Source organism: Hemicordylus capensis, chromosome 2 (genome assembly GCF_027244095.1).
Source record: "Hemicordylus capensis ecotype Gifberg chromosome 2, rHemCap1.1.pri, whole genome shotgun sequence".
Lineage (NCBI taxonomy): Eukaryota > Metazoa > Chordata > Lepidosauria > Squamata > Cordylidae > Hemicordylus > Hemicordylus capensis.
This window is the reverse complement of record NC_069658.1, coordinates 179,777,825-179,792,999: the sequence shown is the minus strand read 5'-3', so window position 1 is coordinate 179,792,999 and position 15,175 is coordinate 179,777,825. Positions and strand designations below refer to the sequence as shown.

The following is a 15,175-nucleotide window of genomic DNA, read 5'->3' as shown; positions in this document are numbered from 1 at the left end:
ACACTGCACATGTATACATGACTACTTTGGAAAGGTTGGCAAACATGTTGTAGTTTTACAAACATGAAACCTGGGGGATTCAGGAAATCTGAGAACAAAAGGAAAAAATCCTGAAGGTGAAAAACAATGTTTTTGAAAGGATTCCAATATATGTTGAATACCCTTTAGGAAAATAGGAAGCTGCCATATACTGAGTCAGACCATAGGTCCATCTAGCTCAGTATTGTCTATGCAGACTGGCAGCGGCTTCTCCAAGGTTGCAGGCAGGATTCTCTCTCAGCCCTATCTTGGAGATGCTGCCAGGGAGGAAGCTTGGAACCTTCTGCTCTTCCCAGAACGGCTCCATCCCCTAAGGGGAATATCTTACAGTGCTCACACATCAAGTCTCCCATTCATATGCAACCAGGGTGGACCTTGCTTAGCAAAGGGGACAAGTAATGCTTGCTACCACAAGATCAGCTTGTGATATGTGCTTAGAGAGAAGTCTATCTTTGAATAAATCTTATTCCTTTGAGGAAGATGTTGAAGGCTCCAAATAGTTTGGAATCCCTCCATAAACGTTAACTTGCACTATTCTGGATTTTTGTCCTTTTTGTCATCACGTTTATCTGTTGATACCAGCTCTTATACTAATGGAAGATTTAAATAATTTTTATTGTTTCCATTTATCCGGATTATGAGAATTAATACAGGTTTATAGACATCCATCTTGTGTGACAGGTAAACAGTTCCTTTCCCTGCTGTCCATTCCAGTTTCTGGTGAGAGGGAAGTACCTGCATGTATGTTTGCAATACCTTATTCCTTCCATATCCTAACTCAGAGAACTGGTTCTGCATGCAAATGAACTTAAATTTTGCTGTATCTTCCCATTCTAAACCACACCGTCTCATAAACTTGTATGCAGGTCTCTTGTCTTAAAAAAAAACCCCAACAAACAACATTTTGATTTTCAAGCCCCACTACACCCACGTTGTTGTTTTGTTGGTTGTGGGGAGCACAGACCTCCTCCCCCTACATGAATCCAGTCTCATGTGGCCTATTCTGGTCCTGCAATTGCCTGTGAAGGTTTGCTAGGGATAGGTTTATTTATTTTATTTATTTTTCAATTTCTTTCCCTCTTTTCCTCCAAGGAGCCCAGAGTAGTGGACATGATTACGTTTATCCCCACAGCAACTCTCTTGAGTTTTGTTCTTACTTTTTTAACAAAACTGCTTTTGTCACCATATCCATGACTGAATTTGGGGAGCAAGTATTCATAACTCAAGATAAAGCACATGTGCTGCATGCACAAGGTATCAAACTCAATCCTAGCACTCCTTTTAAAATGATATCTGGTATCAAGGTTGACAAAGACGTCAAGCCTGAGAACTTGGAGAGCTGCTGCCAGTTCGAGTAGGTGGGGCAGACTATAGAAGGCCAAGTAAAGTGGTAAACTTCTCCTAATTCTCAAAAGCACTTGTTACAGAATCAGGCCAGTCTTAGTGTTCTGTCTATACTACTTCCCTTCTGATTTGGTCTTCATTTAGAGCAGTGTTCTCAAACTGTCTGTTCCCTCTTGAAAAAAGCCATTGTTGGACTACAGCTCCCATCAAAATGATGGTACATATGCTGGCAACCTCTAGGCTGGATTACTAAAATGTGCTCTATGTGGGGCTGCCTCTGTTCGGGAACTACAGTTGGTCCAGAATGTGGCGACCAGGTTGGTCTCTGGGTCATCTAGGACAGACCATATTACTCCTGTACTGAAAGAACTACACTGGCTGCCAATATGTTTCCAGGCAAAATACAAGGTGCTGGTTATTACCTATAAAGCCCTAAACAGCTTAGGCCCTGGGTATTTCAGAGAACGTCTTCTTCACCATGAGCCCCACCACCTGTCAAGATCATCTGGAGAGGTTCATCTGTGGTTGCCACCAACTTATTTGGCGGCTACTCGGGAATGGGCCTTCTCCGTTGCTGCCCCGGGACTTTGGGATGCGCTCCCTGTTGAAATAAGAGCCTCCCCATCTCTGTCAGCTTTTAAAAAGGCACTGAAGACACATTTATTCACCCAGGCTTTTAATTAGATAATTAGATTTATGGTTTTAAATTTTTAATGTTGGTTTTAAATGATTTTAATGTTAATGGTTTTAATGTTTAAATGCTTTTAATTGTTTAATTGATTTAGTTTTGATTTTAATTGTTTTGTTTTTATTTTGATGTAAACTGCCCTGAGCCATTTTTGGAGGGGCGGTATATAAATCAAATAAATAAATAAATAAATACAAATCAAATCATCCTCAGTCACAATGGCCAGTCGCGAGGGCATTGTATGCCAACCTCTTCAGGAGGACTGCAGTGTGAGACTCAAGATTGGAACATTACCTGAGGGGGGAAATGGTTACTGCCGTTCCAGTAACATTTGCAATCTACACTCACCTGACTAGGGTGAATTGTGTGGTCTGGCAGCCATTACTGAATTTGTACTTGAACTTGCTCAGATTTATCAGAGGCCAGGGTGATGGGTTGTACAACCAGGGCAATTACTGTGTCCAGAAATCTCTGTGTATCGCCCTTTGTGGCCATCCTAATTCTTTCTTGCTGCCCTTTAATATTCTATTCCACCTGCTAATATAAACCTTGGAAGCAAGGAGAGGTTGGTAGGCCAACTGGTCTCCAGAATTACAGCAGAACAGAATGTTTCCCCCCTTTAAAATAAGGATTTATTTGCCAGAGGCAGGGAAACATACAGGTTCGGGCACTAAGGCAAAATAAAATGTAACACACTACACTAGCTCAGAGATCCTTTGTCCATTGTGGCTGGGGATGATGGGAGTTGTGGTCCAACAATTGCTGAGGACCCAAGTTTGAGAACCCCTGCACTAGCTTATTTACTTTAGTTCATTAGTCCTTAATCTGACTAGGGCAGGCTACTAGGTTAGGTAATACTCACACCTGATCAAGTTGATAACAAGCTTACATTGAGGGTCTAGGAATAGAAATTAATAGCTCCAGGTCAGCATCTGGTGTGGTGACAGACCCATCACAGCTAACATGCATCACAGTACATCCATTTGACCAGGACTGCTCAACTTCAGCCCTCCTGCAGATGTTGCCCTACAACTCCCATAACCTATGGCTATTGGCCACTGTGGCTGGGGATTATGAGAGTTGTGCTCCAAAAACAGCTGGGGGGGCAAAGTTGAGCAGGCCTGCATGATTGCTAACTGAGCAAAGAGACATCTTTCAAAGTGGCAATTCTCTTATATTTAGCAGGGGGAGAGCAATTGGCCCTATCCAACCCCAGCACAGCATCCCCCCAGTGGCTGTTGCTGGTATGTGCCTTATGTTTCTTTTTAGATAGCCCTTTGGAGACAGGAGACCATCTTCTTTATGTAATTTATTTTTCTGTGTAAATCGCTTTGGAAACTTTGGTTGAAGAGTGGTATATAAATATTTGTTGTAGTAGTGGCGCTGCGGTGAAATGCTTGACTAACAAGCAGAAGGTTGCAGGTCCGAATCCCCGCTGGTATGTTTCCCAGACTATGGAAAACACCTATATCTCCCAGATTATGGAAAACACCTATATCTGGCAGCAGCGATAGAGGAAGATGCAGAAAGGCATCATCTCATACTGCGTGGGAATAGGCAATGGTCAACCCCTCCTGTATTCTACCAAAGACAGCCACAGGGCTCTGTGGTCACCAGGAGTTGAAACCGACTCAACAGCACACTTTACTTTACTTTAGTAGTAGATGACAAAGGGGCCATGGTGTCCAACCATTAGTTGTTACTGTGGCAGGTTTTCAAAGAACTATGGTGATTAAACTGGCACGTGGGAAGTGTCAGGCTTGAAGTGTCAGGGAAGTGTCAGAGCACAGTGGCTGAGCTTGCTGCTGCTACCCCTTGAGAGGAAGTGACTTCAAGGCACTTCCTCCCAGGCACAGAGCCATGACACACGCGGCCCATGCCCAGCCTCAGCGTGGTTTCCCCTCTTACCCTGCCCCCTCATCAGACACAGGGGTGTGGTCTGGCTCCTGAACAGAGCCGTGTGGTTCCCTTAGGCATTTAGAGCCTGGCCAGCGCTGTGTTCGCATCGCAGCCAGGAACAGCTCTTCCCTGCCTTAAGGCGGGGGAGAGCTGCTCCTGGCCACGCTGCAAATGCAGCATTGGCCGCCCAGTTCCTGAACAGAGCCACATGGCTCTGTTCGGGAGTTAGAGCCAGGCCATTTGCAGTGTGGCCAGGAGCGCCGGCCATTTAACTCCTGAACGGGGCCCTGCTGCCCCACTTGGGAGCTGAACCAGCATCCCTGTGTCTGACGTCAGACACAGCAGGTGTGTCGGGGCCGTGAGGCGTGGCCCCCGATCGGCAGTGGCCCAGGTTCTTTGAACCCATTCGCCCAATGGTGGCTCTGCCCCTACTTCCTCCCTAGCAGGAGCAGCAATAGGGAAGTGTGTTCCAGTAGGAAAAGGGAGAGAAAGCACGTTAGAGCCGAGCCAAAGGCAGCTGTCAAGTCAAGTGGGGTTGGAACCATTAAAAAGTATGAATACCCCACGAGGTCATAAGAACAGCCCTGCTGGATCAGGCCCAAGGCCCAGCTAGTCCAGCATCCTGTTTCACACAGTGGCCCACCAGATGCCTCTGGAAGCCTACAGGCAGGAGTTGAGGGCATGCCCCCTCTCCTGCTGTTACTCTCCTGCAGAACTGGTGAAGACAAAGGAAGCTGCCTAATACTAAGTCAGACCAATGGTCTGACTAGTTCAGTCCCATCCTGATCAAGAGGCATAGATATCTGGGCCGCTTTACAACACCACACCTTTTTTAGTATCATTTACCCAGGCTGTCTCTGAGCTACTGTACAGCCTGAGGATATGGCAGCAGTATGAACCTTGGCAGAGATCCAGAGCTGCATATAGCTAGTAAAGTACATCATGGTGTTTGCACAGCACTGAGTGGTCACTGGCACAAGAAGCTCAAAACCCAACACTTACACCTGAGGAGCTGCATGGCATTTCAGTATAGCCTGCACCAAGGCACATATCAAGGCACATAAACCACATAACCCTCCAGGTGTCCCAGTTTGCCCTGCATGCTCTGGCATCGTGTTTCTCAATGTTTTTGAAGTCACGGACTGGTACATTCTTCGTCCGCAGTTTCCTGGACCAGTTGTTAGTAAAGGGGCTGCCCATTTGCCCCCACCCCCAGGCACACACACCCCACCAAAAAAAAAATTGGGGGGCTGGGGGCTCTACAAAGCACATTTCCAGGCAGCCCTCACTGCTGGATAACATTCATTTTGAGGAAGTGAAATGAACGTTATCCAACAGTGAAGGCTGCCTGCCTAGAAATGAGCTCTGGAGAGCTCGGCCAGGCTCTGTGGATCCCGGGCCCCGCCCCCTTTGCACGTGATGTCATGCACAAAGAAGAGGGGCCCAGGATCCACGGAGCCTGGGCGAGCTCTCTGGAGCTCATTTCTAGGCAGGCAGTCCTCGCTGCCGGATAATGTTCGTTTCGCTTCCTTGAAATGAATATCATCCAGCAGCGAGGGTTGCCTGCCTAGAAATGAGCTCCAGAGAGCTCCCTGCAGCAGCGGCCTCCACCGGCCCGAAACTGGGGGGTTTTTTGGGGGGGGAGGGATTCCTCACGGCCCAGTACTAAACGCCTCATGGACCGGCACCAGTCTGCGGAGCACTGCTCTGGCAGACATTCGTTCTTTGAACTGCCTCAATATAGTATGACTGGCAGCTCCTCAGTCCATTTTCTTTGAGTAGTAATACCTAAATAAACAAAGATGTGAATGTCCTGCTGTTGAGTCCTCTGTTCATATGTGATATTGTCAAGTGGCTTTGAGAGAGAAAAGCGAAGGGCACAAAGCATACTAAGAAATGTTACTTGTTTATTATTTATTTTTAAAATTATCTTCCCTCACCCTTCCACCAAGCATGGCCTTCATACAGATGGCAGCTAATTAAGTGCCCAGGGCCCTCCTGGTCAACTTCCAAAAACAGAGAGGCTGAGCCTCTAATGGTCATAACAATCAGGAGTAAATCCAGGACCCTTGAATTTCTGTCCTCAGTTTAGGAACATAAGAAACTGCCATATAGTGAATCAGGCCATTGGTCCAATCTAGCTCAGTATTGTCTACACAGACTGGCAGCGGCTTCTCCAAGGTTGCAGGCTGGAGTCTCTCTCACCCTTATCTTGGAGAGGTCAGGGAGGGAACTTGGAACCTTCTGCTCTTCCCAGAGCGGCTCCATCCCCTATAGGGAATATCTTACAGTGCTCACATTTCTAGTCTCCCATTCATATGCAACCAGGGCGGACCTTGCTTAGCTAAGGGGACAAGTCATGCTTGCTACCACAAGACCAGCTCTCCTCTCCTAGACCAGCTCTCCCCTTTTTTGAGGTGTGTGTTTCTGTGTGTTCATGTTCAATATTCAGGCACCAGCTGGGTGCCTTCTTTTGGATCACCTGTCTGCTGGATAAATCCATCTTCGTCTGTGATGGGGTCCTGACACTTTATCCCATGGACCCATAATCAGTGTTCCTACCTACCACAGCCCTCATTCAGTTCACCAATAGGGCCTGCCCTCCGTATAGAACCATAACTCAGTGACAGAGCACCTGCTTTCAAGCAGAAGATCCAAGATTCAGTCCTCAGTATATCTGGTTAAAAGGATCATAGTTAAGTGAGGCTGAGAAAGATCCATGCTTAGTACTTTTGTTTTGAGAGATGCTGTCACTCAGAGTCGACGGTGCTGGGCTAGACAGATCAATGATCTAACTCATTAAAGGCAATTTCATTTATTACAAGGTGAGGAAGAAGCTGGCACTAGTAAAAAAGAAATTGGGCCAGTGACTACGTCAAATTGGGCCAGTGACTATGTGGGAGATGAAATTTCCTGACTACTGTCCAACTGGTCATTGAGTCATGCCCCGAGGGTGGAGAACTGGACTACAAAAGACAACCACCTGCTGCAATCTGGAGTAGTCATCTAAGCAAAGCACAAAAGATAACGGATTAGCTAAGCCTCCCAACCAACCACAAAGGGGGTCATGAGCTGCAACCTGGTCTGGCATCCTTCGTCCAAGAGATGTCATTGCACACCCTGACTTAGGCTTGTCTTTTGTCTCCTCCTTTCTTCCCCTTTGTACAGCTGCCGCACCAGTAACAGAAAAAGCCTGATCCTGACAAGTACATCACCGACGCTGCCACGACCTCACTCTCCACTCCCAGGGCATATTGGTGAGTTAGACTTGACCGGCCCCATCTTTCTTTCAAGAAATCCACTCTTGGTGTGTCACATCCAAGACTGTGGGGCTATTCACAGGACCGTGTGCGTGGTTGGGCGAAGGCTGGGTTCGACCTATCTTCCCCCAGATGACCGCTCGCAGCCCTGAAGGTGTGCAAGCCGTGTGCCCACCCGACCAGCGTTTCTGGGAGCAGCGCGGAAGAATCTCCACGCTGTTCCTGGCAACGCAGGTCAACAGAGGCTGGGACTCGTTGTTTCAGCTTCCAGAGATCCCGCATGACATGAGCAAAATGCATTGGGGAATTCCCCCAAGAGATGGGTGCTCTAAGCGCTTGTCTCTGTGTGCAGCTGGGCTGGAAGTAGCCCGGCTCGTGCACGAGCCAGTAGCCCGGCCTAAGGGAGCACTTGTTCTCTTAACCTAGGCTAACAGCCGGGCTAACAGGCCAGGCTAGGCAGTGCTGGCCTGTCGGGATCAGGCTTGATCCCAGCAGTTCTCATGCACAACCTAACCCAGGCTGGGCATCCCTAGCCTGGGTTAGGCTGCACATGAGAACAGCCTCAGTATATGGCCCACAAAAGGAACAGTCACCTGGGGCCCTGCCTTTGTGCCCTTGCTCAGGTAGTGGCCCACTCTTAGCCGTAGCTGCCAGTTAGATTGGCTTTTGCGATACGCTTTTTGAGAAAGCACATCTTGGATTCTAGTAACTGCTACCCATACTTTGAGACTTGTATGCGATTAAGAACAGCCCTGCTGGATCAGATCCAAGGCCTATCTAGTCCAGCATTCTGTCTCACACAGTAGCCCACCAGATGCCTCTGGGGAGCCCGCAGGCAAGAGGTGAGGGCACGCCTTCTCTCCTGCTGTTGCTCCCCTGCAACTGGTATTGAGAGGCATTGTGCCTCTGAGGCTGGAAGTGGCCCACAGCCACCAGACTAGTAGCCACTGATCTTAGTTCCTCCCCAGGACACAGTGATATAAGTCCTTCACTCTTCATTTGTCCCCTTGGTTTGAAATTTGGTCTTTGTTCATGTTGCCACAACTATCCAAGATTAGTTGAACACAGACCGCTGTTTTGTGGTTGCTCTCAAATATGAATATTTGCCACAATGTGGCAAGATGCTCACATAAATCCAGAGAGAAATCCCACTCCCAACTCATGTCCACTCACTCAATTGCTACTCTAATGGCTGTACCATGTGTTTTGCAACAAGCATTAAAAAGACTCCAGATCAGTCGTGTTGGGTTGATCCAGAACCAGTATGGGCCTTGCAGGTTTTTTCAGTCTTCCAGTCAGCCTGGAAAAATTCGTCAAGCTAATTTTCCTCTTGATTTCTCTTTTCATCTCTCCATGTATCCAGGCCATTTGCCTGTCATTCCATCCATGTATTTAGCAATGCATTGAATCAGCTTCTCATCAGTCCATCTTACTAAGTATCCATGTGGCCGTGGGTCCATCAGTCTGATTCTTCTTCTTTTCCTCTGAGCTATCTGTTTGACATGATCATCAGACTACTAGTGTCTGTTGGTTGGTTCCACCCATCCTATTCATTTATTTAGCAACTCAACATTCTGTTTCTTGACTTTTTGTCATCTCCTGTTCCCATGTTTAGCATGCTCCTTTCTATCTCCTCCCATCTCATTCATTTCTTGTTGGACTTGCTATGGGCGGCCCATATTGTTATGGTACACCCTCATATGGTGTTTCCTCTTGAGATAGGATTTGATTTGGTCATGATCTATTAGCAGCCTCACGAGGCAATGAGTGATTCCTTCTGTGTGTTCTTTTCCTGCCCTGTCCACAGGTAGCAGCCCTCTTGACAGCCCTCGGAACTTCTCCCCCAATACACCAGCCCACTTTTCCTTTGCCTCTTCCCGCAGGTAAGAGCAGTCCCTCATTCTTTGGGACTCAAGTGTAAAATGGGTTTTGTGGTGGCTGCATAACATGCCTTGACTCCTTCATTAACTAGGTTTTGAGGTTGTTAAAGGTCACTGTAGGGTAGAGACTGGTGCCAGAACTAGGATGAGAGAATATCCAGCTGCGATGTAGCCCTGAAAGTGGCATATAAGGACAAAGGAACAAGGATCTGCTACATTTCCATTAAGCAGGGTGGGGGTGGGAAATCCCAACTCCCGCACCCTGTTTGTTGATATAATCATGTTTCTAGTTTATATCCTGTTTTTGACCTACAAATCACCAAAACAGTTAACATATACAAAAATAAAATAAACGTTCTACTCAATTCATAATTAAAACATAATACTATCAAATCAGAGAACTGGAAAGCAGGAGATGACTTCAAATGATCTCAGCGGTTTGCACGAATTCTTCAGGGTCATCAAATAGGCCTTTGATCCGTCCAAGCAGGCAGAGAGGCGTGTCCTACAAGCAAAGTGAAGTGCCTCGAGGTGGTTTGCTCAGCCTGCTCTCCCTGCACACGAGCAGGGAGCTGTCCTTGGGCAGCCAAATCAGCCGCCCACACGATGACCGTCTCCATCACGGAGCCAGTAGGGGCGGTGAGGATCGGGGGCCGCCTGGCCCCCAGAAGTCCCCAGATGCCCAAGGCTGGGAGGCTTGTTGTAGCCTCCCGGTCGGGGGGGGGGGTTGCTCGTGTGTCGCTGCAGAGCGGAGCCGTGCTGCGGTGGCATGTGATCAACTAAACGGGGTTAGCGGAGCGCTCGCTCTGCTAACCTCGTTTAAGGGGAGGGGTATTTTGTGAGGTTTGCTGCCAGGAGCCGCACAGCTCCCATGGCATCACATGACCGGGAGGAACCGGGTTAGGCTCCCTTAGCCTGGTTCCGCCTGGTCATGGGAAGAGTCTCATAGAGTCTTCAAGACGTTGTGTCTACTGTTCCTCAAAGATGAAATCTGGAACCATCAGTAAGAGCAGCCCCAACTTACCTTTAATTCCATCATTGTGTCATTAAGGTTCTGACGGGTTGGACTGGTTGTCCTTATTTTTCTCTCCTTTCCTCTACTGTCATGGTACTCACTCTGTCTTGGAAGTCCCCCCAAATAGCTAGGACCCTCATGACTGCAATACATTTTCAAGTCCAGGAGAATGATTTAAGTCTGGCCTAGCAAGGTTGCAACTCAGGCTTGCCACTGATAATATGGCAGGTGGTTCTGGGTTCTTGTTTCTCCCGCAAAGCCTTGCAGCAATATATATTCAAATCCTGAGGGATGGGTGGGGCCTTGTTCATCTGAGGTGCACCTCAGGCATGCCACTGACAAGCAGGTGTATCCATTAGCAGCGGTCATCTGATGGAGGATAAGATACTTCCATCTCCTCATGGTTAGTTCCAGAGATAGGGCTACCTGGGCCCATTCTATAGGCCCATTCTGTAAACCCACAGCCTACAGAGGCAAAGGTAGAGATCTGTTGCACTATACAGAGGGAAGGAAAATAACCCATTCACAGCCAAATCTCACACTTTTCTTTACTTCACTCCCACCCAGGCCCCGCAGTTCCTCACCCTCAAAAGACCCTATTCTTTTGGTAGAACTCTGGGTCCTGGCTGTAATTTGAGTGTTTGATCTACCAGGCCAGGCTGCCCGAATGTGGCATGCAGGAACGTTTGAGGCGGTAGAAGAATCTACAGCTGCTGCTCCCCACTTCCCATCTGCTCTCTGCTCTTTTTATAGTCGTGCACATACCACTTCTCCCTCCCACCTCCACCCCTCAAAAGCAAAGGAACAGACTGTGAAGTTCCATCTCGCCATCAACAAAGTACTGAGTAGATTTGCTCTGGGCTGTTTACATCTCTCTATTCTCTGATTTTTCTGCATTGGACTAAAATGCATATACAGTTTTATAACAGGAGGGTGATGAGGAATTGCCTTATGTTATGGAGCCTGCAAGTCCTTCCTGTTACCGTGTGGAAGAGGGTTTAAATGCAGTGCATTCTTATATGGGATGCATTGGAACAAATCTGGGTATAAACGATGGATGGATGGGGTTGGTTAATTCATGATATAAGAGGAAGGTGACATCGTAACTATTGTCTCAAGCCCTATTGAGGCATTCAGTAGCTGTGCACAATGCACACCGTTACAACACCAACCACCAAGCCCCACCCCCTGCACTGACACATCTGGCAGCCCCATCCTTCTTCAACTATGAGTACCACATTTGTCTGGAAAAGTCAGATGCTGTACCTGGGGAAAGAGTCTTCCTGTGACTGGGAATGCTAGTTTGTCCAGTCAGACAGATGCTCTACTCATGTATGTGGTTGGGGGGGGGGCATGTGTATAGGTCTTGCAATTGGGGTTGTAAATGTGTGCACTGTAGAGAGTTACTGAATGCCTGAATAGGATCTGTGATGCCACACTCTGCTTATGCAACCCCCCATTCATTCATAAATTGTACTTGGTAGGTTCCCTGCCGCTCACCAAGTATCCCACATGAGAATACACTGGATTTGATCACACACATACAACAAACATTGTCACAGGTTCCATGACATAAGGCAATTCCTAAGGGTCATCTCATGCCTAATACTAATTTCCTACATGGGGATTAATCTGCAGCTGACTGATTTGGGTTGTTTTGGCAGAAAAGCACTTGAACTGCATGTTCATATATTGTAATGGCATGCACTTGCAAGCATGATGGTACGTTTCTGCACAGAAGATCAGTGCATGGTTAATGGCCATTTGTGGAGTAAACTATTATTGTTAAGAAGCGGAGCATTTGCGTTCTACAATAGGTAGCCAAAGCTTTTTCGGACTTGGCACCTGCAGGATCAGAGGCCAGATTTGTCATGGGGCTTCAGAAACTATTGGCCAAAGGTTCAAGGCATTGTGTAGAAAGAGTTGTTCACCAGCCAGAATCAAAGCTAAATTATCTGTTCAAGGAGGCTGGAAGCAAGATATAGGGAGCCAGCAGATACAATAGAGAGTCAGCAAGCTAAGGCTGTCCTGCAGCCTTGAGTGGCTCATCATAAGGAACAGAAGCATGTAGAAGAGAAGGTCCATGGTTCAAATCCGACATGGTCACTCTCCCTTGCGCCTTCCTTATTTCTGTACTGTGGAAGAGTGTAGAGGAAAGGGAGCTGTGAGAAAAATTCTAATCTAGTTCTTTGACTTGATGAATATAACTTGTTCAAAAATAATCAATGCAATAGAAAGGGAAAGAGAATAGCATTAGGTGTCACAAATTTGTACACCTGCACAGAAATCCAAGAGAGTGAGCTTGGTAGCCCAGTGGAGAGCATCTGGGTAAAAATAAATGGAGATGGTAATAAAAACAGCATTATAATTGGAGTTTACTGAAGACTGCCATAGGGGAGGATGTGGATGATATTTCTTGAAACAAATTATAGTTGTTTCAAAGAAGCTAGAATTAGTCGTAACAGGGGATTTCAATTACCCTGATATCTGTTGGGAGACAAACTTCACTGAGCATAGAATTTCAACAGATTCCTGATGTGCCTTGCTGACACCTTCCTCTATCAGAAAGTGAAGAAGGGAATGAAGGGATTAGGTGTCCTTGACTGGATCCTAACTAAATTGGGAAGAGTTGACCAATGAGGTTGAAGCAGTGGGAACTTGGGCAGGAAAGTGACCTTGTTACATTGTAGCAAAGATCTGAAGACTATTTGCCACCCCGAAAAATCTTCAAAACGGCCTTCAGTATTTAATTGATTAAGGTTGTGAAGTCTACTCTCGCCCAGCAAGACAACTTTCAGGGCCAGACCTGCTCAGCTTCAACAGGGGAACTGCTTTCTCAGATTGCACATCAGTGATTTGTCCTTCTGTGGGCTGGAGCTGGACAAAATGTGATGGACCAACATTTAGAGCACAGTGTGTTAATTTGTTATTTTAGACAAGACTAATCTGTTGTCACTGAATCCAGAGGACTTATTGCAGTGTTCTCCATTGCAAGGTCCAGGAGCCAGTGACCACTCCCATCGACCCTAAGTGCAGCTCCCTGACTAGTTTATTAGCTGGGTGCAAAGCTTCAACCAAATAGTCTGCACAGATCCCCTGTCACCATGCAGAGGCCACCATACCTACTGCACAGTGTTGTGCCTTCCACAGTGCTGCTGGGGCTCCTTTAAGGAGCCCTCTAGAGCCCCAGTGCTACCTTGGAAGGTGTGCATGGAGCACTGGGAAATATAGTCCTTACCAGCGTTTTCCCCACAGAGCTCTTTGGGGAAAGTTCTGGGAATGACTACACTTCCCAGCATTCCATACCTACCTTCTGAAATGGTGCTGGGGCCAGTCAGTGCTCTGTTTCTCTTAAAGTCTCCCACCCCCACCGCCCTGTGGTAGGAAAAGTGCAGAACTTGCAGAGGTCAGCAGGGTGGGAAATTGATCTCACACCATAAGTTTTTTGCCAAAGTGACCCCCACTTGAAAAATAGTGAAATATATGGATTTATTGTACCAGGAACACAGGAAGTTGCCTTATACTGAGAGACCATTGGTCCATCTAGCTCAGTATAGTCTACACTGACTAGCAGAGACTTTACAAGTTTCCAGGCAGGAGTATTTCCCAGCCCTGTCTGGAGATGTCAAGGATTGAACCTGGGGGCCCTCCGCGTGCAAGCAGATCCTCTACCACTGCGCTACGGCCCCATCCTAATAGCAGCACCCACTGATGTGTCTATAGCCTTCTGTGACATAGCCAGTTCACGCCATCCTTGTCCATTTGTCCAATCTCTTCTTCTGGGTCCAGGCTCCAGGAACACTTAGGATGAAGTACTTGTATTACTGGTTTACCAGTAGCATCTTTTTTGAGCCCATTTTATGGGCTGCTTCATACATAAATAACATTATGCCCACTTGAGTGTGTGCAAGTTTTAACTGGGGGAAAGTACTTTTGACAAAATGATCGAAGCACCTTCCCCATGAGAAAAGGATAAAATGTTTGGGACTTTTAAATTCAGGTGGCATGGAGGGAAGACAGCGGGGAGGGCACGATAATGGCTTTGAAAATCATGAAAGGTGTGGAGAAATAGACATTTTCTCCCTTAGATACAAAACTTTGGGTTTACTCAATAAAGTTGATTGGATGTAGATTTAGGGTAATCAAAAGAAAGTGAATTATGTAAGTGAAATATATGTTGTATAAAGTTCACTACCACAAAATTATGCTGATGACCACAACTTTAGACAGCTTTAAAAAAAAAGAATAGACAAATGTGTAGAGGATAAGCCTGTCAACAGCTGTTAGTCATGATTAATGGAGCCTCCATGTTCAGTAGTAGAATACGCTTAAGTACCAGATTCTGGGATCAAAGAACAGGGTGTGACCATCACCGTAATGCCCCTACAGGTTCTATTGCTAGGGCAAAATTGGGGGTTTTGTGTTTCCATTATAATTACATTCATTGAATGGACTTGTTAACTAGTCTAACATAGGGAGTTTTCTCAGGAAACTAACAAACGGCCTGATACGTGTACATGGGTTCCCAGACAACAAAGTTCATGTTGTTCTTGGCCATTTCAGGGCAGATGGGCGGCGTTGGTCCTTGGCCTCCCTGCCTTCCTCTGGATATGGAACCAACACTCCCAGTTCCACGGTATCGGTAAGAGCTTCCTGCTAAGAGGATGTAGGAGGGAAGGAGGAGCTGACGGGATACAGGAGCTACTGAGTGAACAATGGTAGTGTTGAGTTGGGGCGACTAAAAGCAGCTCTGCTGTGCAGCAGTTATATATTGTATATATCAATTATATATACAATTATATGTATGGAGGAATAAATGGCTTAAAACGACATGCAGGCCACCTACATATGCGCCCACTCACACATCAAGCAGGCCCCAGATATGCCCCAGAGGCATACTGGTCAGGGAGACAGGAAGCCACAAGGCCAGTCTGTATCAGCCAGTCAGCTTTGCTTTCTGGCTGGCTGCTTTGGAATCACAGTGTGCCCCTGCAGGTAAGGTCTGCATTATGTGAGGCACACTGAGACAACAGAAAAAAGGATGTGTCCT

The 15,175-nt window shown here is 46.9% G+C and overlaps 1 protein-coding gene across 6 annotated transcripts in view; it reads left to right on the top strand.

The window, feature by feature from the left end:
* Window positions 1-15,175, top strand: part of MAST1 (microtubule associated serine/threonine kinase 1) — a 128,824-nt gene that overhangs the window by 66,635 nt on the left and 47,014 nt on the right. For 5 of the 6 annotated variants that reach the window (XM_053294243.1, XM_053294242.1, XM_053294246.1 and 2 more), the window contains 3 exons: window positions 7,139-7,227; window positions 9,038-9,113; window positions 14,689-14,767. In XM_053294243.1, coding sequence (XP_053150218.1) covers window positions 7,139-7,227; window positions 9,038-9,113; window positions 14,689-14,767 — 244 coding nt within the window. Of the gene's footprint in view, window positions 1-7,138; window positions 7,228-9,036; window positions 9,114-14,688; window positions 14,768-15,175 lie in introns of those variants that run through there. The other variant, XM_053294247.1, reaches the window with a different exon arrangement.